At 50.1% G+C, this 27,494-nt stretch overlaps 1 protein-coding gene and 1 long non-coding RNA gene across 8 annotated transcripts in view; one reads left to right on the forward strand and one right to left on the reverse strand.

Moving 5' to 3' along the window:
• The window catches only part of CSNK1D (casein kinase 1 delta), a 38,740-nt gene extending 12,603 nt beyond the window's left edge, over positions 1-26,137 (reverse strand). For 3 of the 7 annotated variants that reach the window (XM_033438811.2, XM_033438812.2, XM_033438814.2), the window contains exons 1-7: positions 25,736-25,990; positions 20,246-20,293; positions 19,357-19,467; positions 2,298-2,446; positions 1,815-2,043; positions 1,322-1,492; positions 698-846 (exon numbers count right to left, since the gene is read on the reverse strand). In XM_033438811.2, coding sequence (XP_033294702.1) covers positions 698-846; positions 1,322-1,492; positions 1,815-2,043; positions 2,298-2,446; positions 19,357-19,467; positions 20,246-20,293; positions 25,736-25,811 — 933 coding nt within the window. In that variant the 5' untranslated portion in view covers positions 25,812-25,990. Of the gene's footprint in view, positions 1-697; positions 847-1,321; positions 1,493-1,814; positions 2,044-2,297; positions 2,447-19,356; positions 19,468-20,245; positions 20,356-25,735 lie in introns of all 7 variants that reach the window. The other 4 variants (XM_033438813.2, XM_004275599.4, XM_004275600.3 and 1 more) reach the window with 2 other exon arrangements.
• LOC125962163 (uncharacterized) lies at positions 25,410-27,317 on the forward strand. Its single transcript, XR_007473651.1, has 3 exons — positions 25,410-25,507; positions 25,963-26,162; positions 26,554-27,317. It is a non-coding gene; the product is annotated as an uncharacterized LOC125962163 (long non-coding RNA).
• The last annotated feature ends 177 nt before the right edge of the window (positions 27,318-27,494 follow it).

Below are 27,494 nucleotides of genomic sequence, written 5' to 3' on the forward strand. Positions count from 1 at the left end.
ATCAAAAAAAAACTGGAATTCTGGCCGTAGTGTTGGAGATTAAACAAACTCACACAACAGATTCAGGGACAGGCGGCCTGTTTTAGAGAGGAAAACGAATTAAAGTTCAAGCCCCTCCACCCCCAGCCCCCGCAGTGTGCGTGCACACAACACAGGCTCACACTTAATGAATGAACTGGGTGACAAAGGAAATCAACTGTAAGTCTAGCTCATCACAAGGCCAAACGCAGACCTAACACACAGCGCCTCCCAGGCCACCCACCCCCTCGGAGGCCGGGCCTCGGCACAGCCTGGTAGGGGGAGGAGGAGGGAAGTCTTCACCCAACCCGGCGACAGCCACACCCCGTTGACAAGGAACTCACAAGCCAGAGCAGCCACAATGTCCTTAGGATGGATGATGATGATGATAAAATGACCTCAGCGTCCTAAGTAAGAACCTTGGTCTGGGCAGACCTGCACTGTGGACATACCTCAGGCCCAGGAACCCCACAGCCCCGTTGCAGCCTTGAGGTGCCTTCTTCACTTGCCAACAGGCATCTGGCTTCTCAGAACCCCGCGTGCTCCCCGTGTGGCAGCCATGCCTCCTGAAGCCCCACCCCGTGTAGCTCCCAGCAAGGGACGGCAGCAGCTAGTGGCCTTCTGCTGACCGGCATGCCCCTTCCACGCTGAGCAGTCAGTGAGCTGGGGGCGCACTTACGAATTTGAGCATGTTCCAGTCGAACACGTAGTCATAAGAGAAACCCTGGCGATGGAACAGGTTCCTGAAGAGCTGTCTCAGGTATGAGTAGTCAGGCTTATCGTCAAAACGCAAGGAACGGCAAAAATTCAGGTACGTGGCGAATTCAGCTGTAAAACACCATGAAACTCAGAGGTAACCGGCAGTACCCCTGACTGGGAGCCAGCATGGCGTCTGTCCACAAAACCCTTGACCACTCCCAGCCACCCAAACAGAGGGTGTGAAAGCTGGAACCTGAAACACCGAGCATGCTTTGAGGAAAGAGGCTGAGAAAACTGAGCACACAGAGCATAAAAGAGTTTCATCTGAGGCATTTATCACAGGGGCAGTCCCACAAAAACAAAAGGAAAACTCCCTGAGTTTTACGGCTCAGGAAGGTAGAGGAGCGCCAGGGACAGAAGGCTGAGGCCAGTTAAAGGGCAGGCCACCTGCTCACTCTTCACCTCCCCAACCATGCAGGACATCAGTGGGGCCTTAGCAGCCAGCCTCTGGGGGGCTTCCCCGGTCCCTTTCCCAGAGCCTCACAGGCCCCCATCCTCCCACAGAAACACAGGGTTGGCTTGCTGTCCACCTGAGGACACTCACAAGGGTAGCCTTTACACAACACCTCAATGGGAGTGGACATCTTCTTCTCACTGATCCTCTCATACTTCTGCCTCTTGGTAGCAGCCTTCAGGCCCTGCCAGGGCAGCGAGCCCAGGTTGAAGTACATGAGCACGTAGCCCAGAGACTCCAGGTCGTCCCTTCGAGATTGTTCTGGGGAGAGAGGACAGTGGGTCAAAGCGGCAAACACCCCGCTTCCTGGGGATGAACTCAGAGCCACAGGGAAGGACACCTGGATTCCTTGTTTCAGCACAAGTGCCCCTGCTATGCTGTTCAGAGACGCACCGCCACCTGTCAGGAGGCCCCAACACGTGCCTGTCTCCCCACATCCCACAAGGTAAGGTCTCCAGGCCCGGACACCAGCCTCTGCTACAAAGGTTTGACGCCAGCCTCCACACCCAACATGCTAACCACCCTCAGGGCCCCCAGGAGGCTGTAGGACAGCCGGGCCTGTGGCCGGGGCAGGAGGGCTCACCGATGCCGAGGTGCGTGTTGATGGAGGCATACCGCGCCGTCCCGGTGAGGTTCTTGTTCTCGCGGTAGGGGATGTGCTGGTGGGTGCGGGCGTCCCTGTACTTCTTGGCCAGCCCGAAGTCGATGATGTAGACCAGGTTGCCCTTCTTGCCTAGCCCCATGAGGAAGTTGTCCGGCTTCACGTCTCGGTGAATGAAGTTCTTCGAGTGAATGTACTCAATACGACTAATCTGCAGGTGGAGAAGCAAGGGTGAGAGGTTGAACCCCAGGCAGTAGCCTGGCGGAGGGAACCCGGGGAACTCAGGCCCACACGCAGATGCACCCTGCCCGCCAAGGGTCACTATCTTTCACAGAGTTAACGAGCTTCCATGTTCTCCCTGTGCACTAACAGCACAGCCCTGAAGGCCTCATCAGACTGATGAATCAAACCGAGCTTGTGCTGAGCACGCAGGCTGCCCTTCACTTGAGAAAAATGAAGTCTTACCATTTGGTCAGCAAGGAGCAGGACGGTTTTGAGACTGAACTTCCTAGAGCAAAAGTTGAAGAGGTCTTCCAGGCTGGGTCCTAACAGTTCCATCACCATGACGTTGTAGTCCCCCTCAGCCCCACACCACCGGATGGTGGGGATGCCCACTGCAAGAGAGCCCATGTCAGTCTGCCTCCCACGCACCTGCACTGAGGGCACCTGTGCCCACGACGCCAGCAGAGGACTGGGCAGGAGCAGTCAGAGGGTGGGAGGCCAACTTCACGGAAGGGGTGGGACAAGGGGCTCAGGAGGAGGAGCTGTGCTCCCTCCCATGCCCCCAGTCTTCCCGTAACTGACATCCTGCACCAGTGCGATGCTTAATTAGTGCTGATACACCGTCATTAACTAAGGTCCACACTATTCAGGTTTCCTCAGTTTTAACCTCATGCCCTCCTGCTACTCCAGAACCGTCCAGGACCCCACGTGACATTTAATCATCACGTCTCCTCCGGCTGCTCTTGGCCGGGAGGGTCTCTCAGACTTTCCCGGTTTGAACGACCCCAATGGTTTGGAGGAGGGCTGGGCAGGGGTGTGCAGACTGTCCCTCTGCTGGTTTGCCTGATTTTTTCTCGTTATTACTCTGGGCTTGGGGGAGGGAGACCACAGAGGGAAAGTGCCCTTCCCACCACATCCTGTCAGGGTCTGTGCTCTCAATACGACTCCTCACCATGGCTGTGCCCTTGGTCACCTGGCTGAGGTGTGCCTGTCAGGTGTCTCTGCTGGGGAGTTCCTCTCTCTCCCCTTTCCATCCTGTTCTCTCTGCGGGGACGTCACCACGTGCAGCCCACACTTAAGGGGGGGTTTGATCTCCCTCCCGGAGGGCACAGCCATTTATATATATGACTTGGAATGCTTCCACACAGATTTGTCTCTTCTCCCCGTTTACTTATTCGGTATTTTTTCCTATCAGTACGGACCCATGAGTGTCTATTTTATACTCTGGTCTGTACTCCAACACTATGTCACTCATTCTGTTGCTCCAAGCATCCCAGCCTTTGTTGCTCCTCCGTGGCTCCTGTAGCCCTTTAACACCCCATCACTGCAGGCTCTGTTTGTTTTGAGCACTGCCTTCCTTTCTGGCACTATAAGATCCTAAACAGGGCTTCCCTGGTGGCGCAGTGGTTGAGGGTCCGCCTGCCGATGCAGGGGACATGGGTTCGTGTCCCGGTCCGGGAGGATCCCGCATGCCGCGGAGCGGCTGGGCCCGTGAGCCATGGCCGCTGGGCCTGCGCGTCCGGAGGCTGTGCTCGGCAGTGGGAGAGGCCACAGCAGTGAGAGGCCCGCGTACCGCAAAAACAAACAAACAAACAAAAAAACCAAAAAAAAAAAAAAGATCCTAAACAGTTTTAGTTTTGATATCAACGGGGCAAGTTTTCATTTTAAAATACATTTGCACATCACGTGAGAACAAATTTAACAAATCAATAGGTTATAAAGCATAATGTAACAAAAGCCTGTGGCCCACCACACAGACCAGGGACATTCCCAGTAATTGCATCTACTTTTACTCCCCTTTCCTCCCACACCTGCACCCCCCAGACAACAAATACACAGGACTGTACCCCTTCCTTGTTTTTAGTAAAGTGAGAGTGTGAGCTATGAAATACTCCACTTGGAGAGGACAGCACACTTCATCTATTCTTCCCTCATCTGCACTGTTTAGGGTTGCTTTCCCCATTATAAACAGTGCTGCTAAATACATTCTTATGTATGTCCGCTGGTGAAAATTCTCACATGTGAAATTCTTGTTCTTAGCTAGTTTCTCCAGGTATAGACCTAGAAACACAGGGTACAAATTATCTGACTATACAAGATAATGTCAAACTGCTTTCCAAAATAAATAACCCACTTTACAACCCCACCACAAATGAATGAGTTCCCGCTGGATGCAAGGTCTCGTCAGAGCTCTTAATTTCTATCAGTCAAGTGGTAGATGTAAAATGGTGTCTCACTGAACTCTCAATTTGGATCTTTTTTCATTATTTATTGGCATTACATGTTTCCTCTTCTCTAAAATGTCTATGCATATCTTTGTCATTTTTTTTCTATCAGGGTGTTTTTTTCCTATTTATAGCAGTTCTTTTATAAATTCTGGCTATTAAAGTATTATCTTTTTTATGTGAGGAAAATACCTTTTCTCAGTTAATGACATGTTTTTTATTTTCTTTTGGAGTCTTTTGATGAGAAGAGATACTAAATTTTAACAAACATGAATGTATCAATCTTTTCTTTTAAGAGTAATGTGTTTGGTATCTTACATAAGACACCCTTCCCAAACTCAGTCAGAAAGAGATGCTTATTATATTAAGAGTACTTCTACTTCCAGCCAAGATGGAGTAATGGGGACCCAATTTACCCTCACATCCACAATAACCAAGAAGAGAAAAGAGAACAAAGAACATACAGAAAGACATAGGTTTTCTAAGACGCTGAACATGAGGCAATGAATGACACTGACACCTGAGACACGATGAGCCCAGACTGCCCAAGTCCTGCCTGAGAGTGTGAGCAGAGAAGCAAAAACTGAGCAGATGAAAGTAGCATCATCTCATAACTAAGCTGAGGAAGAATTTGAGGATCATTAAAATACCCAGCACACAAGAGGGTAATTCAGTGTCTGGCATCCAAAGATTACCAGATATGCCAGGAAGCAGAAAACGTGATCCACATTGAGATCAACAGAAACTGAGTTAGAATCATTAGAGAAGGGCAATAAAAGTTACTATAAACTATAACTGTATTCCATGTCAAAAGAAGTTAAACAAAGGCACAACATGACAGAGATATAAAAGACCCAAATCGGGCTTCCCTGGTGGCACAGTGGTTGAGAGTCCGCCTGATGATGCAGGGGACACAGGTTCGTGCCCCGGTCCAGGAAGATCCCACATGCCGCAGAGCGGCTGGGCCTGTGAGCCATGGCCGCTGAGCCTGCGCGTCTGGAGCCTGTGCTCCGCAACGGGAGAGGCCACAACAGTGAGAGGCCCGTGTACCGCAAAAAAAAAAAAAAAAAAAAAAAAAAAAAGACCCTAATCTAGGGACTTCCCTGGCTGTCCAGTGGTTAACACTCCACGCTTCCAATGCAGGGGGTGTGGGTTTGATCCCTGGTCGGAGAACTAAAATTCCACATGCCGCGTGGTGCAGCCAAAAAAAAGAAAAGAAAAGACCCAAATTTAACTTTCAAAGATGAAAACTACAAAGTCTAAGAGGAAAACTACACTGGGTGTGTGATTAACAGCAGACCAGACACTGTAGGAGAAAAAACTCGTGAACTTGAAGGCACAGCAGTAGAAACTACTGGAAAAGCCAACACGAGCTTCAGAGCTGTGGGACAACATCAAGGTACCCGCCGTCTGTAACTGGAGGAGAGAGGGGAGGAGGGGGACAGAGGACACACTGAAAGAAAGAGCTGAGAAAAACGACCCACAGATTCAGGAAACTCAACAGGCCCCAAGCATAAGTACCATAAAGAGCACAACATTGACATAGCTGACAGTCAAATCGCTCACTAGTGATAATACGAACACCTTGAAAGCAGCCAGAGAAAAAAGACACGTTAGAGCACAGTGGAGGAACATCTTCCAAGTGCTGAGAAAAGAACTGGCAATCTGCCGAAAAACACCTCAGCAGAGACAAAATGAAGACATTTTCAGATACAAAAAGTGTGACGAATCAATCACCAGCACTGTGACATATGTAAAAGGATGTCCTTCAGGCAGGAGGCAAATGATGCCACATGGAAGTCTGGGCCTACAAAAAGGAATGAAGGGGCTTCCCTGGTGGCGCAGTGGTTAAGAGTCTGCCTGCCGATGCATGGGACACGGGTTCGTGCCCCGGTCCGGGAGGATCCCACATGCCACGGAGCGGCTGGGCCCATGAGCCATGGCCGCTGAGCCTGCGCGTCCGGAGCCTGTGCTCCGCAACGGGGGAGGCCACAACAGTGAGAGGCCTGCGTACCGCAAAAAAAAAAAAACAAACAAAAAAACCCAATAAGAAAAAGGAATGAAAAGCAATGAAAATAACAATATAAGTACATAAAAAATTATTTAAATTTAAAAGATATGACTGCTTAAACAAAAATAACAAGGCACTGCAATACTTACAACATGTAAATATAAACACATGACACCATCACGCAGGCAGGTGGGCAGGTGGAAGCCCACAAGGTCAGGTTCCTCTGCATCCTGCTAAAGAGATGACAGACCCTAACCCAACCACTAAAGTAACAACAGAGGGATAGTGACAGAATTCAACAAAGGAGATCATCACAAGAAAAATCATTAAGAAATGTAAAAAATACTTGATTAATCCAAAATAAGGTAAAAAAGGAGGGAAATGAAACAAAGACCAGATGAGACAAAAACTAACAGCAAACCCAATCCTGTCATTAATCACACTGAATGTAAACACCGCAGGTAAGGCACACTTTCTCAGATTAGACAGAAAAGAAAGGACCAGCTATACTGCCCTGCCCACACCAAACACCCTTCAGATACAACTAGGTCACAAGGAGGACAGTGTATCACACCAACATCAGATAAGAGAGCAGAAGGGCTATGTCAGCATCAGACACAGTAGAATGTGTAGAGGAATACTTCCAGGGATATTACCAGTCATCTCACAGTGATAAAGGCATTGACTGATCAAGAAAACATTATTCTAAACATTCACACAGCTAACAAGAGAGCTTCAAAATACATGAGGCAATACTGCAAAGAGACAGAGACAAATCCACAATCTTACTAGAGACGTCAATCATCCCTCTCAGTAGATCACACTTTTTTTCTCAGGTACGCAAGGGGCATTTATCAAGACAAACCACATTCTTGACATAAAACAATAAAGCTAAAAAGGATTCAAGTTATACAATGTATGTTCTCAGAAGACAGTGGAATTCAATTAGAAATAAACAACAGCTCTCTGTAAAATCCCCAAATATCTGGAAGCTAAATAATACAGTTCAAAATAACCCATGGATCAAGGAAGAAATCAAAAGGGGAATCAGCATCTGAACTACATGAAAATGAAAACTTATCAGGATTTGAGATGCTGCTATGGTAGGGGGAAAATTTATAGCCGCGAAATGTCTATACTACAGAAAACAGATCAATGATCTCAGCTTCCACCTTAAGAAAATACTTAATTAAACCCTAAGCAAACAGAAGTGAAATAAAAGATCACAGCAGAAACTAATGAAACAGAAAACAGAGAAACAACAGAGAAAATGACAGAGACCAAAGCTGTTTCTCTGAGAAGATTGTTGATAAATCTCTAATCAGACTGATCAGGGAAAAAATAGAGAAGGCACAAATTACCAACATCAAGAATGAGAGGGAATTCCCTGGCGGTCCAGTGGTTAGGACTCTGAGCTTTCACTGCCGAGGGCCCAGGTTCGATCGCTGGTCAGGGGAACTAAGATCCCACAAGCCGCATGGCGCGGCCAGGGAAAAAAAAAAAAAAAAGAATGAGAGGTAACATCACTGGATTCTACAAATATTAGAAGTCTAGTAGGGAAATGTTATAAACAGCTTTATGCCAATACATTCAATAACTTAGATAAAACAAACAAGTTATTTGAAAGACTCAAACCACCAAAGCCCTTGTATGCTGCTGGTGGGAACTAAGTACAAGCAGTCTGGCAGTTTCTTAAAGAGGAAAAACATTCGCTTACTTTTGGTTCAGCCATTCCACTCCAAGTCACTTACTCAGGAGAGAAAGAAATGAACGTCCATATGAATATCTACACAAAAGTTCATAGCAGCTTTGTGTGGAGTACCTGAAACCTGGAACCAACCCAAATGAACAGGTGCAGGGACAAAGAAACTACCCACACAAGGGAGTACTTCTCAGCAATAAAAAGGAGTAGCCATTGATACACACACAAAATCTCAGAAAAAGAACACACAGTACTACTCCCTGCACAGGAAACTTTGGGAAATGCAAACTAACCTATAGCAACAGAAGCAGATGACAGAGGGCGGGGGTCGAGGAACCACAAAAGGACCCAACAAACTTGAAGGGCGATGGATGTGTTCGCCGCCTTGATTATGGCAATGGTTTCATGAGAGGACACAGGCAAAACTTCTCAAATCACACACTCAAAACACATGCAGTTTGATTCACCTCAATAACGCTGATTTAAACAAATCAAAATGTTTTAGTCTTCCTCTTCACACTGAAGTCACCTGATCCACCTGAAAGTGGAGTCTGGGGTGAGGGGAGGCAGGACTCCCAGAGACCTCAGCACCGCGTGTTCACAAGGCCCCCCACACTGACCGTAACACCTCTTCCTCTGAAGTCAGAGTTCTGTGGCCACGAGGGTCTTTGTGTCCGGAGTGTGGGTGGCACAACACTGCAGGTGACCACACGTGACACTCCAAAGATGGACACAGTCCACACTCACATTTCCCCAACTGCATGTCCAGTAACGTCCTTCAGGCTAGTCCCCCTGCCCAGGGTACAATCTAGGACCATGCACCACCATGTTTAAGTCTAGAACAGTTTTTCAATCTTTCATCACAGAGACATATTTGAAGAGTTCAGGTCAATTTTGAACTGTCCTAAATTTGATTTGCCTGATTGCTGGTTCTGATCACCTGTCAGATGGAAATCTGCCAGATTTCTCCACCAAAAGGTACTTTTCTCTGTTATTGTAAGGTTTTTTTGGCCGCAATGCGGCACACGTGGGATCTCAGTTCCCCAACCTGGGATTGAACCTGGGCCCTCAGCAGTGAAAGAGCAGTCCTAACAACTAGGCCGCCGGGGAATTCCCGTCTTTGTTATTAATAAGTAATCTGTGGATGAAGCTTTGAGTCAATACTCAATACTTAAGTATTGTGTCAATACTTAAGTTGTACGTTTGCATCCACCTTTGATTACCGTCTAAACCAATCAATAATAAGTGCCCACAAAGTGGTGACTTTCCATTTCTGATTGTTCCTTCTGCCTCTCTGTGAAGCTTAATGTGTGTGTGTGTGTGTGTCATCGTGGACTCAAGAATTCTCCTCCCCTCCTCCATGTGTTATGTAAATTTAAGGATTATTTGTTCTAGTTCTGTGAAAAATGTCATGGGTAATTTGATAGGGACCACATTCACTCTGTAGATTGCTTTGGGTAGTATGGCCATTTTAATGATATTCATTCTTCCAATCCAAGAGCATGGTATATCTTTCCATTTCTTTAAATCATCTTCAATTTCCTTTATCAACGTTTTACAGTTCTCAGCATATAAGTCTTTCACCCTCCTTGGTTAGGTTTATTCCTAAGTATTCTATACTTTTTGATGTAATTTTAAAAGGGGTTGTCTTTTTACCTTCCCTTTCTGATATTTCATTGTTGGTGTAAAGAAATGCAACAGATTTCTGTATGCTACTCTTAGATCCTGCTACCTTTCTGAATTCGTTATCATTTCTAGCAGTCTTTGTGTGGAGTCCATATAGAGTTTTATATATATATATACATATATATGTATGTAGTATCATGTCATCTGCACATAATGACAATTTTACCTCTTCCCTATCAATCTGGATATCTTTTATTTCTTTTTCTTGTCCAACTACCGTGGCTAGGACTTCCAATACTATATTGAACAGAAATGGTGAGAGTTTCCTCCACGTGCTATAATCCGTTGTTCATTTTGAGGCTTCAACTGTCCCAAATTGGGGCAACAGATGCCACTTCAAGCTCTTTCCCGTGTCCTGTGGACTCATGCCCGTCAGTGTCCGAGCACTTCTTTCCTTTCAGCCACATGCTCCAGATTCGCCTTCCTTCTTCCTGCCTCGCCCTGGAATCTGGGCTCCTCTCGGTGGGGAGTGATACTAGAAGCCCAGCACCCAATTGGGTGCTGGGTCGTCACTAGCGCTTTCTGTGAGTGTGGCATTTGCACCTCAGTCAACCTGGCCCTTCACTGCTCTGCGGATCCATCAGCCTGTCCCTGGGAGGAGAGCCCTGCTGGACTCTGACTGGAATCCCCTGAGCAGCTCTGGGAGACATCTTGCCGAGTCTTCCTCTCCATGAACAGAATATCTCCACTTGCTTGAGTCCTCATCAGCGTTCTCCAATGAAGTTTAAAAATTTTCTGCATGCAGGTCACACCTGGCTTAGGATTTATTCCTCTATACTTACAGTACTTTAAGAATGAAACTTTGGCTTCTAGACTCCTCTGGGGCCAGCAGCCACCTGACCAGGGATCTGGGCTCTGCTACTGTGGGCTCTGTGTCCAAGAGCTGCTTGCAGGCAGCTGTTCCAAGGAGCCAGCAGAGCTTCTGTGCGGTACTGGCACCTCAAAGTGGGTCACCATGCACCTGGTTCAGCTTCCTATCCACGACCACTGGGGTCACACTTGGCCTACAAGTGGATGTCTTTGAGCCCCAGAGTCAGCTGCACACAGAGGGCTTCCAGGGCTTGAAGGAGGGAGACGCAGTGGAGTTGACCTTTCAGAAGTCCCCCAAGGGCCTGGAGTCTCTCCAGTTACCAGTCATGGTGGGTGTTCTGTGTGGGGAGTGAGAAGCACCAGAGGGCAGAATTGAGCCACAGTGGGTGGCGCTTTTCGCGATCACAAGATTTGAGGAACACAGTGGCAAAAGCAGGGAAAGGGTGGGTAGGGGCACGGCCACCCCTATCACGGCATCCACCCACTTCCCTCTTGGCAGGGGGAGGGGTGAGACAGAGGAACCCCAACCATGCTCCGTTCAAGTGCTCGAGGGCATGGGGGAAATCCCTCCAGAACCTGCTTACTTATCGGTCTCCACCCCCAAATTTCCAGCTTTTGAAAGTGGCCAGGATAGGGAAGTGTTTTCCTTTTAAAGGCTATGTAATAATAACACTTCCCGTGTCAGAGTGAGAAGACTGAGCACAAGACCAAAGCACAAACCACTGCTCTCTGGGAGAGTCTCTCAGGGCTGAGGCAGGGCTTCCCCTCCTCCTGACCCACTCTTGGGACAGGATGCCAGGCTGAGAGCACAGGCAAAGGGGTGGCTGGCGACAGCTGCAGACCTGCTACCCAGCCCCCTCCCCCCTGCAGCCAGCACCACTTGTTTACTGCTCCTTGGGGTTCCATCCCCAAGGTGCAAGTGACCCATCTTCTGCATTTTAACTTTCTCCTTGATAGAAACGTTCTGTGTGTTTTAGTCTCAGGAAGTGTACTCTCAAGCCCTTGAGCAATCCTAGGCAGAAGGCAGTGGCTCCAGGACTGCACAGGAGTATCTTTTGATGTTCTGTTACCAAGGAGAACAATGTTTTGGAGGGCAGAGCCTACTGAACCACCTCACTTTTCCTGATCAGAGGTGGCTTGTGTGTGTGTCCTCTTGAACCCCTCCACCTTCAATGTTCCACAGGAGACAAGGTTTTAACTGCTGCCCCATGACTTGACCTCCTCCTACTGGAAGGCTGGAAATCAGCCTGAACAGGAAACATGCTGTGGACAGGTCAGGACAGGCAGACCCAGGTGCCGGGGCCAAGAGGAAGGCACGGCTGGGTGAGGGATTCCAGTGCCGGATCTCCAACCCCAGGCATAGACTTGCTTCATTTCCCTGATCCTTCATTAGGGTTCCTGTGTATCCATAAGAAAAGGGTTCAAAGGGTACCTCTGCACCCACCCCAAGCTGCCAGCTGGCCAGATGAAGCAAAGACCAAAATCCTTAAGCTTTCACAGGGGGTTTCTTGCCCCGGCTTCTCGAGACCACAGGCAAGGGCTTCTCTCTAGTGCCTGGTGCCAGCATTCTGCCCGCAGTAGCAACGGTCAGTGTTGCAGCAGCTGAAGGACAAAGGGCTCAGTTCACAGGATGGGACTCGTGTTGTTGGAATGGGGTGGACGCACTAGAGCACACGGGTTGGGGGGACGTATGTCTGATGCCGGGTTCTGTCACCCCAGCTGCTGCCCTTCTAGTTACTGGAGGCTTCATAGGACTTCATGAGCCATTGATCTGAAAATGAACGCTAGGTAGCCTAGTTGGTGTAAATATAATGTGTTGGTCTTTTTCCATGTTCTTCTGGGGTTTCACTGTTTAAAAACTTCCTACTGTATTCAAAGAACAGTCAGACAAAAGGTTGTGCACCAGGCAAAGGATCTGAAACATAAACTTGGGGAGGGCCCCACTCAAAATAGGGGTCCTGAGCCATCCTTTCTTTCGTGCCCCCTTCCCCCATTTCAGACCAAATCTTTTGTCCTAAAACTTGACTCCTACTCTACTCCCTCCTCCACCCCCAACCCCCCAGAAGCCCACACACCTGTACATTTAGTTTGTGTGGTATCTCTACAACTCTTAAATGATTTGTGCAAAAGTGCTGAAGCAGCTAGAAACACTCCATCCCTTGTTCCCAACTCCAAGTCAAGACTGTTCCTTGACATGATTCACGACAAACACACTGCTGTAATTGGATGGATCAAACCTACTTTAATCTCAAATCCCAGGGTAGGGACTTCCCTCGTGGTCCAGTGGTTAAGAATCCGCACTTCCAATGCAGGGGACCCGGGCTCTATCCCTGGTTAGGGAACTAGATCCTGCATACCACAACTAAAAGATTCCACACGCCGCAACTAAAAGATCCCGCATGCGGCAATGAGGATCCCACGTGCCACAACTAAGACCCAGAGCAGCCGAATAAATAAATAAAGTAAGTATTAAAAAAAAATCTTTGGGTAAAGAAAAGCAAGGGGGCCCTTCTATGTAGAAAGTGAGGTTGGGAGACCAAGCAGGGGAAGATGAATGTATCTCCGAAGTCACTCAGGAGCTTCTGTGCAAGCGCAAGAAATTTCTGTCAAAGTGGCCACATGATTGTTTAACAGGAAACAGAAATATAACTCCATGCTCACGGCTAGACACCAAAGCTTTGTTTGAAATGTTGAATTTACGAGGAAGGAGGAGTCTGTCCTCTCCTGTTCCCCTCCCCTTGCTCCTGAACTACAGGAGACTAAGCCCTGGGGCCTGGAGAACGAAGACTCAGTGGCTGACTCTGCCATGCCAGCACTTCCTTTCCCACTCGCCAAGTCCTGTCACACATGTTGGCCCTTTCCCTCCCTTTTCCCTGTCAAATGCAATGAATAAAGACTTACTCATACTGAGGGGAAAAAAGAATTACATTTCCTAACTGACCGTTATCGGTGTAATGAAAGGAACTGATTTTACCCTTTGATCTTAAGCTATCTGGCTCAATGCTCTAACTTGTCTTGTGGGTTTCCTATGTAGGAAGTTAAATCATGCACAAATAAGTTTTATTTCTTCCTTCTCCAACCTTTAAATTTTAAAATTCTTTAAAATTTCTCTCTCCTGTGCTAGCTGAGACACCCCATGACACACTGGAGAGAAATGGTAATGGCGAGGCTGAAGATGGTGTGGATCCAACAGGAGCTCCGAGGCTGTTCAGGCAGGAAGGTAAACATGCCATACCACCTGGTAACACATCCCTGTGGCCCGGGTGCCACCCCGCAGGCCGAGCACCTGCCTGCTTTACGGAATGCAATTCCACTAACAGGCTTTGCACCAGACGTGGTGAGGGAGTCACTGAGGCACCATCCTGAAGAGCAAAACACTAGAAGCCGGCCAGGGCTCCTCAACACAGGGAGGACTGTTTATGGAGACACAAGAGTCTATAAACAACAACGAAACCCATCAAACCACAACTGTGTCAAACATGGAAGAACCTCAGGAACACAGTGGATCAAAAAAGAAAGTCGTAAACACACACGGCAAGACTGTATTACTCATATTCAAAAGCGTATGAACTGGCACGACACGGGGCGTGGACTTGCCACTCATCTGCTCTGATGGTCTGTTTCACTGGCAGCACCTTCCTTCTCACTGGCAACGCCAACACACCTCATCACCCTAAGATAAGACACAATAGAAGCAGGGTGCTCCTATTCTCAGTTCTCTGGCCAGAAGAGGAGGATGGTGTGTAGCCTGCTTCATCCTAAGCAGACTGTCTGTAAACTAAGTGCTGAGGCCCCAGGCAGAAATCAGCTCAAAAGCCATTCACAAGAACAATCCTGCCGCCTGTGCACAGACTGCTGCTCTGTAACCTCAGACATCTGATGCAGTGAGACCAGGAAGCTAAAAATGTACCTGTGCCGCCAGAGTACTGCTCCTGGGGCTGGGGAAGGACATGCGAGGCTGTAGGTCAGACACACAGCCACCAGAGTGCTGCCCTGTGCCCAGGCGACCAGTCATGCCAGGGACACCCAGCTGCCCCTGCCCACATGCCCTTAATATGGGAAATGGGTCACTTAGACTCTTATATGCAGCTCTGAACACTTGATACTTTTTCCCTCATCGAGTCCAAAGATACCAAAACATATGCTTGGGGGTGAAAAATGAGGGAGAGCGCTAGCTAAATGCTTTCCATTTGATTTGCGGGAAGTTTCAATATAAATATGGGGACTCAGTATTAACACAAATACAATTTTTCATGAAGTGTCTGGCAATTCAACCTTAAAACAATTGTAAATACAATGGCCAAATGTTTCTGGACAATGTCATTAGATTTTTTTTTTTTTTTTTTTTTGCGGTACACAGGCCACTCACTGTTGTAGCCTCTCCCATCGCGGAGCACAGGCTCCGGACGCACAGGCCCAGTGGCCACGGCTCATGGGCCCAGCCGCTCCGTGGCATGTGGGATCTTCCCGGACCGGGGCACGAACCCGTGTCCCCTGCATCAGCAGGCAGACTCTCAACCACTGTGCTACCAGGGAAGCCCTGTCATTAGATTTTTAAAAACCAATTTCTTGCAGGATGACGAGGAATCAAAACTTTAAAAACAAACTAGGCGGGACTTCCCTGGTGGTCCAGTGGCTAAGATTCTGCGTTCCCAATGCAGGGGGCCCGGGTCTGATCCCTGGTCAGGGAACTAGATCCCACACACCACAACTAAAGACCTCACGCACCGAAACTAAAAGATCTCGCATACTGCAACAAAGATCCCACCTGCCGCAACTGAAACTCGGTGCAACCAAATAATAAATAAATACTAAAAAAATAAAAACAAACTAGGCAAGGGCATGCGGAGACAGGCTTTGGGCAGCTGCAGAGAGGGCGCCCTGGGGTGGGCACACAGGTGCCAAGGGCCGTGCTGCTCCCTCTTTCAAGAAGGTGGGAGTTCTGGGGGTTCACTTTAGTATTCTTGATAGCCACGAGCTACATATGTTCTTAAGTACCATAAAACATTTCATAGCAAAAAGAGCGTGATTGTCTGAAATACACTGCGGGAACTGGACAGGCACATGAGATGAGAGAGAGTGAACTCGGGTGAAGCTGCCTGTTTCTACTCACTGGTGGCCCCACAGCCACACTGCTGGCGGCATCCACCCACCCTCAGCGCAGAGCTCCTACCCTCACCCCTGGCCTGGATTCTCTGATACAAAGGGCCCACACTCCTGTCCCACACCTGCCATGAACCTTGACCAGAAGCAGCTGTGAACTAAACAAAGGTTCTCCACTTGGAGTTTCCCGAAGGAGGACATGGTCTAAAGACACTTTGTGGGGTTATTAGGATTGGGAAGCACAGCCTCAGCCTTAGCCTCTAGGTTCTGCCTGGCAGGCCACTCTGTTTTGATAAAAACTTGGTGTCCACCCATATCCTTCACTAACGTAATTAACTTAAAATTATTTCTATTTCAGGTTTTTTACCTATTGCTCCAACTAGACCTGGGGCACTTTCTTCTTCTTTTTTTAAAGGTATTTTTAATTAATTAATTAATTAAATTAATTTATTTTTGGCTACGTTGGGTCTTTGTTGCTGTGCGCGGCCTTCTCATTGCGGTGGCTTCTCTTGTTGCAGAGCACAGGCTCTAGGCACCTGGGCTTCAGGAGCTGTGGCTCACGGGCTGTGGAGCGCAGGCTCAGTATTTGTGGTGCACGGGCTTAGTTGCTCCGCGGCACGTGGGATCTTCCCAGACCAGGGCTCAAACCTGTGTCCCCTGCATTGGCAGGCAGATTCTTAAACACTGCTCCACCAGGGAAGCCCTGGGGCACGTTCTTGATCCCTGACCGCCATGGAGGGCCGCTGTGCAGGAGTGGCCTGGGACCTACAATGCTCAAGTTCAGATCTCTGTCCTTTGGACACAGCCTCAGTTTCCTCATTTGTTACACGAGGCTGATGATACCCACTGCACATGACTGTGTGGCGGAGAACGTGCCCGCATGTTTAAAAACGCTCTTAACAATACCTGACACTAGCGTGTGTTTGTTTTTGTTTTTATTCAGGTAAAATTGGTATATAACATATTAGTTTCAAGTGTACAACACAATTCAATCTTTGTATACACTAATAAAAGGTGATCACCACAATAAGTCTGGCTATCAAATGTCACCATACAACTGAACCCCTTCACCCATTTCATCCACCCCCAAAACATGTTTTTGTTTTTAATGCTAACCCCTCCCCTAGGGGACCTGAGTGACCCAGCACAGCAGCTGTCTCTAGCCAAGCACTGCAAGGCCACCATCATGAGGCAGCATCCCGGGCAACCCTGTACTACGAGTTAGAGAGGGCAAGGCAGGCCCTGGGCTTCGAGCTTTCTCCTACGATGCCGTCAATATCAACCACCTGCAACGAAGCACAGAACTTAACATAAAAAGAGCCACGATCAGAGATGCACCCACATGAGATGGATGTAGAAGGCTGGTCAACAGCAGAGCTGTGAGGTTTCTGGGCAGAGCCGAACTCTATCTCCTCTGCCATCCCAGCTTTATCTTGGCTAGGACGAACTCACAGAACAGTACCAAGATGCTGCTCTCTGCTCTCCTGGACAGAATCTGTTTTCTAAAACAGAAATTTACACCCTGATAGTATTCACCAAGTGTGTATCTGAAACAGGAGTAAAACCTGACTTATGCGTGGGGAAGGGCCAGACAGGAGAAGATCTATGTCTGGAATCCCAGTAGGTTTCCAGGATCCTAGAGAAGGGGCATGGGAAGACCAGGAGAGCAAGTGATCCTTTACGTCCTAAAGCAGGGGGTCAAAACAGGAAGCGACAGTGCACCCAGGGGCATCGAGCAGCGTCTGGAGACATTTCTGATCACCTTAACTTGGGGGCGGGGGGCTACTGGCACCTAGGATGCTGCTCCCTGTCCTCCTGCAGAAGACAGCGTCCACAAAAAACAGCTATGCTCCTGAGGAGAGACCTTGTTCTAAACCAAATAAACTCCTTTCTGTTGAGTTTTTTTTTTTTTTGGCTGCGCCACAGGGCTTGCAGGATCTTAGTTCCCTGACCAGGGACTGAACCCATGCCCCTGGTAGTGAAAGCACAGAGTCCTAACCACTGGGCTGCCAGGGAATTCCCTCTGTTGAGTCTTTTTAAAAAATTATTCATTCGTTTATTTCTTTTTGGCTGCGTTGGGTCTTCGTTGCTGCGTGCAGGCTTTCTCTAGTTGCAGCGAGCAGGGGCTACTACTCTTCGTTGCAGTGCTCAGGCTTCTCGTTGCAGTGGCTTCTCTTGTTGCGGAGCACGGGCTCTAGGCACGTGGGCTTCAGTAGTTGTGGCACACGGGCTCAGTAGTTGTAGCTTGCAGGCTCTAGAGCGCAGGCTCAGTAGTTGTGGCGCTCAGGCTTAGTTGCTCCACGGCATGTGGGATCTTCCTGGACCAGGGCTCAAACCTGTGTCCCCTGCATTGGCCGGTGGATTCTTAACCACTGCACCACCAGGGAAGTCCCCCTCTGTTGAGTCTCAATCTACTACACCAGCTCCTCCCTGGGTGTCAGCTCTTCTTCCCTCCATCCCTGGGGGCCCAGCTTCTGAGTTCTGAGATGCTGCTCCTCAAACACACAAGCTTTTCAGTCAGAAGGTTTCATCCAACCCCCAGCACTAAGCTCCTCCCACCACGAAGGCCATAAACCAAGTCACCTCCTCCTACTCATCACCACCTTAAAAGCTGTGTAGACCATCCCTGATGCCTGAGAAGCCTGCTGAGGGCCGCCAGAGGACAGACACACTGGCAGGGTCCTCTGCCAACGTCTCCCTGGGCACAGGAGGGGCCAGGGAGTTTCCTCCCTATGTGCCATCTGAGAACCCACAGCCTGTTCTGGTCCCATAATGCCCAGGACAAGCGGCACTGGACACACCCTTCTGCAGTCGTCTCATAGGACTGTTTGTGTTGCTTTAAGATATATCTGCTGCTAAAGAGACACCCTGTGCTACGTCAGCTGAGATATGCTGGTTTCTGGTAGTAAGTAGCACAGATTAAACTGCTTTGTGAAGCAAAGACGTCAAGAAATCACATCACCAGTCCTCCCTTTCCACCTGACCAAAGGACCAACACAGACTCTGAAGACAAGCTTCCTTTTGGCAAGGTGCCAAGAGCTGTCCCGACCCCACCCCCCCAACTATGAAAGTATCATGGGGGTTTCTGCTTCAAAGGGTATCCAAAAGGAAATAACACAGCTATTCTTCACACACGAAGCCCCGTCCCCAGAGAAAGCTCAAGACGTTCAGGGATGTGCCTGGGCTTCCTGAGCTCCTTGGGGAGCAGCACAGGCACACCCTTCAAAATGCTGCAGTGTCTTCAGGACTCTGAGACCCCCAATAAAACCCCTTCCTGCCAAACAATCTCAAAGTCCAGAGAATTCTAAAAGGTAGACTCTGAAATCAGGATGGGCACTCTGATATTAGGTACCCTCAGGCCCAAGGGGAGGTTTCACAGAATGGGGACAGTAACTAAGCTAGAAGGGGTCTCACTCAGGAGAGTCTGCAGAGACCATCCCAAAGCTGCAGGCATGACCAAGGCGGCACAGGAGGACCAGCAGCAAGCTCTAGGTCAGCGTTCACACAAGTCTGCATTCAAAGACACCAGTACGTAATACGAAACTAAGGAAGAGAATATTTATGCAAAAAAGCATAAAATGTTTCTTTTTGTCGAGTGAGCCCCTCTACAGGCCTCTCAGACAGTATCTGAAGGAAGCCACAGGATGGGGTCAAGGGTATGAACGCTTCTGCCCCTTTTCCTAATTAACCAGACTGTGATTCATGACATCTGTATTCTCCCTCATCAAACACCACCTTGGTTTTCTTAACAGGTAAAGACCATACCTCCTCCCTGCATCATTTTGTAGATTTTGCTCTCAATATGGAGCTGAGGGTGTTTGGTTTTGACACATTCAAGCTTGATGGCAACTTCTTCTCCTGCAGCAATGTCCGTACCTTGGCAAAGAAAGAAAATCACAAACGTTAATCGTCTGGTGTCTACCACCTCACCCAATGTTACAACACGCTGGAGAAACAACGAGTGCTATCTGAATCTTCCAAGGAGGACCAGGTGATGGATGCACTCCACTTTCTACTACAAGATGCTGTCAGTGGTAGATAAACCCCTGTGGGAAAATATCCTTATTTTCACTTTTTAAAACAGGAATATTTGATACGTATAGAAAAGTCTTATTTGGTATTACATCACCTACTTCCATATGGCTCTACTCTGATCACCAGGGGACTGAGAGACAGGGTATGCAGTTCTCTCCACAGGACCCCCATCTGGTCTGAACCTTCTCATCCAGCCTGTTGGTCAGCCCTGTATTCACCCACCCAAAGCCAGACCGTGGGGAGTCCCAGGGCAACACATTCCGTGTGGGCCCCATTTCTCCATGCTGCCTTGACAGGTCTTGGGTGTGTGCGAGCCTCTCTCCAGAGAGGTGGCTGGGTTTCCACTGAACTCTCACATGGCCTCAGCCCATCCCAGTCCATGTGGCCCAGGTACCAAGCCGCATACAGCAGGTCGCTTCTCAAGGGGACTCGGTTCCCACGACACAGCAGGAGCCATCACTCAGCCATCACAGGCCAGGCCAGGCCCAGGGAGGCCCAGCACACCTCTCCCCTCCCAGGGACCAGGACATACTGTGCGTCTCCTATGGACACTGAAACAGGACTGGGCTCTGTTTTCAAAGCCCTAATCACATCTATGCAAAGTGTACTTGTCACTCACCTTTTGCTAGTTTTGTGCTAAAACCGGCAATACATCTGCTCACACCTCCTGGTCACCAGATCGTGATTAAAGATTAGAGTTTTAACCTCAAGATGCCGTCCTCTTCTTTACTACAATATGGACCTGCAAATGTTGACAACCACTACCCCTCCAGGCTTCACACACGAATGCTCCTGAGTTCCAATCTGACCCAAAGCTATGCTACAAGCCCTCCCTCAAGAAGCATTCACTGGAGAGAATGGGAAAAGCAGTCTTTAGAAAGCACATACCTAGCTCTCCCCCTGCTTTCCTCACCAGTTCCTTCTAAGTATAAAGCACTTTAATCCTTCCCAGTAGTATGGTTATTCGTGAAGGAATTAACACTGGCTCCAGCAGCCCAGGCAGAACCCAGACCCATCCTGCTGGGCAAAGCAATGTTGCCAGTCCCTGGCAACTCAGATTCCCTCACCATTTGAGTTCAGCAGGGAGACCAGCAGTCTGTTTCATGAGGGAGTTGTGGGATGAATGGGTTACTGGTTACAGAGAACGTTAAGACTCCCGGATAAAAGGCAGAGTAAGGTGAGCAAGCATTAGAACAATGATGACCTGCAGGAGAGCTGTCTGCTGATATTCATGAACCCAGTAACTGCCCAAGAAGGACAGAGAAACTTTCTCCTCTAGTCTGCTCAGACAGCTGCTTGAGATGCGGCTGCTTCTAGCGGGCCTGGATCCAAAACCGGTCACCAATGCTGGGGTTCCATGGGAATAACCACAATCTGATCACTGCCAGGGACCATTCTAAATTTAAGAACTCCATTTACCATTCCACAAAGACTCCTGGGCACTCAGAAGAAAGACAGGTAATACATTTTGTTCTTCCTCCCTGAGGCTAGGATAATCTATCTAGCTACAAGAGAAATTACTTCATTGTAAAACGTACTGTGCAAACGAAAAATGAACTCTGAGTTCCTGTGAGGACCTGGCACTCTGAACTGAACTCACCAGCCCATGAGGAACAGATGACTCACCTTACTAGTTACATCAGCAACTCCCCCCACCCCAAAGCAGGAGCAGAGAAGCCTCTGATGATAGCACACTTACTCCTCCAACTATGTCAGCCCTGTCACCTTTGCCAGGAGGCAGGTTCTCAGTGACAACACAGCCTGGGCCCACACAGGCTACCTACTGAACTAGCACCTTCAGGAAGGCTGAGGACACTTCTGGTTCTACTGTACTGTGGCTGGTAAAGCTAACATCTGAGTCACCCTGCAATACTGACAGTCTTGGGGACAAATGACCACAGGCAACTCTGGAACACAGTATGAATTCCAGCCTTCCCCCCCCCACCCCGGATCACACCAGCAGATGGAGCCAGCCTCCCCCAGGATCACACCAGCAACAGAGCCAACCTTCCCTAAGATCACACCAGCAAAGGAGCCCACTTCCCCCAGGATGACACCAGCAACAGAGCCAACTTACCCTAAGATCACACCTGGAAACACAGACCACTTCTCCTAAGATCACACCAGCAACAGAGCCCACCTCCCCCAGGATCACACCAGCAACAGAGCCAGCCTCCCCCAGGATCACACCAGCAACAGAGCCAGCCTCCCCCAGGATCACACCAGCAACAGAGCCAGCCTCCCCCAGGATCACACCTGCAAACAGAAACAGCCCTCTACAGCATCACAGTTGTGAAGGTTGCCCTGAGTCTGATGACTCAAAGAGGGGAGGCTGGGTTCTCTACCAAACAGACTTGAGGGCAGCACACACGCAGGCTGCCTCCTCTGAGAGGTCTTCACCACTGGGTGAAACAGCAGCACTGCAAGTTCTGGGTATTCCATGGGAACCAAACATAAGAGACCACTGAGCAAAACTGAGGTGGTCCACCACTGTAGCCCTGCAGTCCTGTCCCACCTCCCTGGCTGACAGCAGCCCCTGTGCTCTACTGGCAGTGCTGCTCCAAGTCTTGTCCTCAAACTACCACCAGTCCACAAGGGGACAAATACAGGACAGCGAGGAAGCACCCCAGAGCTCTGATAGCAACATGACATTGCTGCAACATTTTAAAATTTTAACATTTTAACATTTTACAAAAGTGCTGATCTGCCACAGAATGGAAATTACAAAACCTGGTCCTTCACAACAGGTAACTTTTAGAAGTACTTCTAGATGGGGAACAAAAATCTGAAAGATACTATTGAGCTCTGGGTTCCAGATTCAGAGCAAGTCAAAACCAAGTGGCACATCACGTTTACTCAGTGTCTGTTTATAGTGAGGTCTTTTATCACCCACAACCTCAGCTCTTTTGTGCAGCTCCAGTGCCAGACAGGAGTTCCCCCTCACTAGATGAAGATGTTAGTCTATGTTTAGACACAGATTAATGCTGGTCCTAGGAAAACAAAATTATGCCCCTCAAGCTGAGCAAAGGCAGATGATAAATGAACTTAACTCCAAGATTGACCCTGTCCTGGGACAAAAAGGTAACTCCCATTGATGACTGTTTTATCGACAAAGAAATAGGGAGAGGCCTCTGAACAGCAGGGCAAAGGGCACTCTCACAGGGCAACCACTGAGAGCTGATGCGGTATCTATGAACACTCAAGCCACCACCCTAAAGGACACAGGCACGTGACTACGAAAGTTGCATACAGGCAACTGCTTTCCTCTCCTGGCCAGCCAGCCACCATTTTGGAACCCCTACTGTGTGCCAGACACCCTGCTAGGTGCCACTGAAGAGAAATGAAAGTCAGCGAGGGGAAAAACATGAAAATCAAAAATATGAAGAGGTTACTAAGCTTTAGATCCCCAAAAGCATTTGTGTATGTGATGAAGCCAAACCACACACTCCACCTGGGTAACAGCTGGACAGATGAGGCCATCCTCTGATAAATTGACAGAGCAACAGGATCAAGCACAAATGCCAACAGCTAGCAGGAAGAAAACCACCATTCTACCAATCATGAATGGGGGGCAGGGAGGAGGGTCCGAGGTACTGCCACCACCTATAGAAGACAGACATGGGACAAGAACAGAACTCCATGAGAACAGGGGGCTCACGCTGTTTGGGAAGGATTGGAATAACCTGCAGGGCACACTGCCACATGCTCATGTCAGCACAGCAGGCTGCTGGAAAGGGAGGCTAGCACTGGGCCTTCTTGGTCCATAAGGTACTCGGCAAGCTGAAGGACAGCTCTCTCTTCCCCCCCCACCCCCGGCTTCAAACGTCTGAAAGCACTAGAAAGTCCCAGGTGGAAACCCAAGACCCCAAACCCCACATTTAAACGAAGGTGAAGAAGGAGGAGTTAAGAGCATTCTGACCTATAGCAAAATGACAGTAGTAGGAACGACTTTAACTGCTGTCACACTAGAATACGTAGAACATAACGATTTTTAAGATGAGGACTGAATTCCTCAACTAATGACTAGTTGCCTAACAAATAGAAAAAAAAACATGGTACAGAAGACTCAATCCATCCCATGGTCTTTGGATCGGTCATCTGTGACCCTTAACTTCAGTATATAGTGAGCTTCCTCTGACCCACCTTTCCAGTCACATCTTAATCTAACAAGACCACTTCACATTTCCTCAGTGGGGTAGCATGTAGCCTGAAGGGACCACCACCTGGGCCAAGAGTCAAAGCCAAATCAGTTGTACCCAACCCCACACAAGTAACTCTACGTGTACTCCAGTGGGTGGGCCATGTGGGTACTCATAACTAGGGCGCGAGAACCACAGTCTATCCATTTTAGGATAAACATGATGGAGGAAACTGAGGACAGACCCCTCTGGGACCGGTCAGCCGGTGCCTGGCTGGATCAAGCACCACTGGTGTGCCCAGCACAAGGTGAGGCCCAAAGGACACAGTTGTGAATAAGCTTTCAGGGTCTCCCACAAAACTCTCAACTTCTTTGTGAATGACTTGGTGACAACGTTCCACGATTTGGTTGTCTGAACGCAGCTTCGGAAAGCAGAAAACTGTCTGGCAAGGTTTCAGACCAGAGAACAAAAATGTTGAAAATATCTACTTTTTCATATCTGTGTAAGGGTGGCTAATAGATTGGTTTTTCAGTACAGCTCCTAGATCCTAAGTTAAAACTTTTGCCAAAATCTATTGTTCTATAAATAAGGCAAACAGCTTGCATTTACCCAGCACTTCGCCTCCCAAAACACTGCTGAGAAGGCAACTGCTGACTACTGGACATAAATATTTAAATAGTAAAATGCAAGTATCTCTAAAGTGTGTTTTACTCAGCAGGGCAGTAAAGCACATACCGATGTGACAGGATTACACTGTAGGGTAAGGGTACCAAAAGCAGTTATGAACTACCCTAAGTGTGGAATCCTCTTACGCTGTTAGCCCAGGAGGTCGTGCATCCTCTCCAGGTAACAAGAGGCAAGGATGGGGCGGTGAGCACACACACTTGGGACCATCTGAAAAGCATAACCAGAAGCATTACTGACATACAAATCTATTCCTGACCCTCCCTGACAAGTACACCAGCCAAACAGAAACACCAGAGCGGGCTGCGCAAGCAGAGCATGTTCACCCCCAAACTTGCACAATGACAGTCCCTCTGCACATGCATTGCGGGCCAGGCTGGATGTCCCCAAATGCGGGGGTAGGAGTAACTTACACACAATTTCTCTGAGAAACGCTTATATTTTTAAAACTTCCAACTTTAAGACTCAAGCCAACCTTTTAACACACACGTGCATTCTTTCACTGTAAATCTGAAACAATCCAGAACATTCTAATCCCATTTTTTTCCAGTGTACCTGGAGAGTTTTCATAGCAAAAGGACAAGCTCATGAGCAGAGCTTTACCACTTTATTTGCCTCTAATTCTCCCAACACCGTAGCGCTGACTTTGTCCCGAATCACCTGAATGTCATTCTCGTTTACGCCGAGGTACTTAGTACCGAACTTGGATGCGCAAAATGTTCTCAACGACCACTCTACTGGCCCCCAGGCGACCCCGAGCGCCACCTGCGGTCCACGGCCCAGACCCCGGGCCAGAGGGGCTGGTCAGCCGGGGCTGCATCGTCACGAGGAGCGCCGAAGAAGCCTCGGCCAGCCCCGGACTCTACTCGTGCCCACCGCACGCGCGCAGGACGCGGGGGCCGCACTCGCCGACGGCCCTTTGTCTGCGTGGAGGGACACCGGGAGCGGACACAAGGCGGGCGGGCCGAGCGGGTAGCGAGGGCCGGGCCGAGCGGGTAGCGAGGGCCTAACCGAGGCTCCCGGCCGCTCCCCAAAGGCCGCGAGCGCACGTTGGTCAGGTGCCCTCGAGGGCGCGGGTCGGAAAGGCCGCAAGTTCCTGCCTGGGGGAACTGGGAGGCCCGAACCGACGGGGACGAGGCTTACCGCCACTGGCCGGAGGGGATGCCCGGGGCGGGGGCTGGGGTTGGGGCCGCCGGGGGCGGGGTCGCCGGGGAGGGGGCCGGAGCGGAACCGGGGCCGGGGGACGCCGGTTTGGGGCTGCCCATCCGCGGGGAAGGGCGCCTCACCGAGATAGATGTCTCCGAAGGAGCCGCTGCCGATCTTCCGGCCCAACCGGTACCTGTTCCCCACTCTGAGCTCCATGGCGGTGGCGGCGGCGCGACCTGTTCACTCCTGCCCTCCCGGCCGCTTCCTGGGTCTGAGCTCGGGGAGGCGGCGCCGCTGCTGCCGCTACTGCGGGTCCGGCTGCCGGCTCCGCCCCCCTCACGGCCCCGCTTTCACCATCGCTTTCCAGCCGCCCCGCCGCTCCCAACGCCTCAATACGGGACGGATGGGACAGTCCGAGCGCCGCCGCCCCTGCTCCGGCCCCTGCCCACCCCGCTTGCCCTCTCCCCGCCGCGGATGGACTCGGATCTCCCGGGCCTAAACCCCCTTCAGCTGCCGGAAGGAGCCACCACCATCGCGCTGTGACGTCACTTCCCCTAGCAACCCCCGGTAGGGCGGGGCCGCGCTGACCGAGGGGCGGGGCCGCGGTTTCGGCAACTGGCCGGCGGCGGGACCTCACAGCTCTAGGGGCGGGGCTAGGGCGGGGCCGGGGCCTCGAAAGACAGGCTGGGGAGGGGCGGGGCGGGGCGGGGCCGAGCAGGGCAGGGCAGGGCCGGGCCCCCGCCCCCGCCCCCGCCCCCGCCCCCGGCCCCCAGCCCCCGCCCCGCAACCCAGCGTTTTCTTTCATCCTCGCGACCCTCGGACGTCCAGGCCAGGCCAGACCTCCTTCTCTCCTTGCCCCCTGTTCCCCGCAGCAGTCCCGGGCCGATAGCCCCTTGCTTGGCCCCCTTCCGCATGCAGGACCCACGTGCTCTCGCAGGGTCTTCGTTTGTTCCCGCAGGTGTCTGGGAAGCCAGCGTCTCCTCGCGACAGGCCTGGGACAAGCACACAGGCAGTGCCCTTTGCTGGAGGGAGAGAGGAGAGAGAGCTTGTCCCTCCAGGCCCCAGACCCGCACATTCGGGACTCTCCAAGAGGGGCCCGCCCTCCCTGCACCGGCGCCTGTGGGAAGTGACACAGGCCAGGCTACAGGGGACACAAGTGTGCACAGATCTCTTGGGCTGGCCGAGACCTGCACTGTGCTGTTCCCTTCCCACCCTATGAGCTAAGTCCCGGGCCTACAGCGCTCTCAAGCCTAGGACTGAAGGAAGAGCCGTCCTAGGGCCTGGTGTCAGACTGAAGGGTGAGGGTGACACTACCACGTTTCAGAGGGTGAGGTCTGCATTGCCTGCCTCTCCAGTTCCATTGCCTGGAGACTGGATCAATGTTTTCATCTAGTCTGCGTTGGGTCTTCAGAGAGGTGCCTGAACCAAGAAGGAATGACTTTCGTGTCGATGCTTCTCTACGCCTATCTCCCACCCCAGCCAAAAAGAAAGAACCATAAAACAGGCTGTTAATACATATTTTTGGACAGCTAACAAACATACTGCTCTGAGCACAGGGGTTACATAGAGGTGTGGGTGAGATGGTTGCCAGGGCCGCCATTCAGGATCATATTCCCTGGTTGCAGAGAAGGAAAGTGCCTGGTCTCTCCATTCACAAGTCTTCCCTCTCCACCACTCAGCCTCAGTAGTGCAGCCCCTGTTTGAAAATAGTTGGAGGTCAATTTGGGGGAGCGGGCATCAATTCCTGAGCGTTACATAGCAGTGTGAAGACAGAAGGAGAGGCTGCAAGGCAAACCGTGATCAGCTGCTAATGAGTGGTGGGCAATTAGGAACACCCCATGTCCATGCACAGTGGTTAGCCTAGTTTCTCAGTCTTAGGGTGTTGGGAAGATTTTTGCC

The sequence above is a fragment of the Orcinus orca genome, chromosome 19 (genome assembly GCF_937001465.1).
Source record: "Orcinus orca chromosome 19, mOrcOrc1.1, whole genome shotgun sequence".
Classification (NCBI taxonomy): domain Eukaryota; kingdom Metazoa; phylum Chordata; class Mammalia; order Artiodactyla; family Delphinidae; genus Orcinus; species Orcinus orca.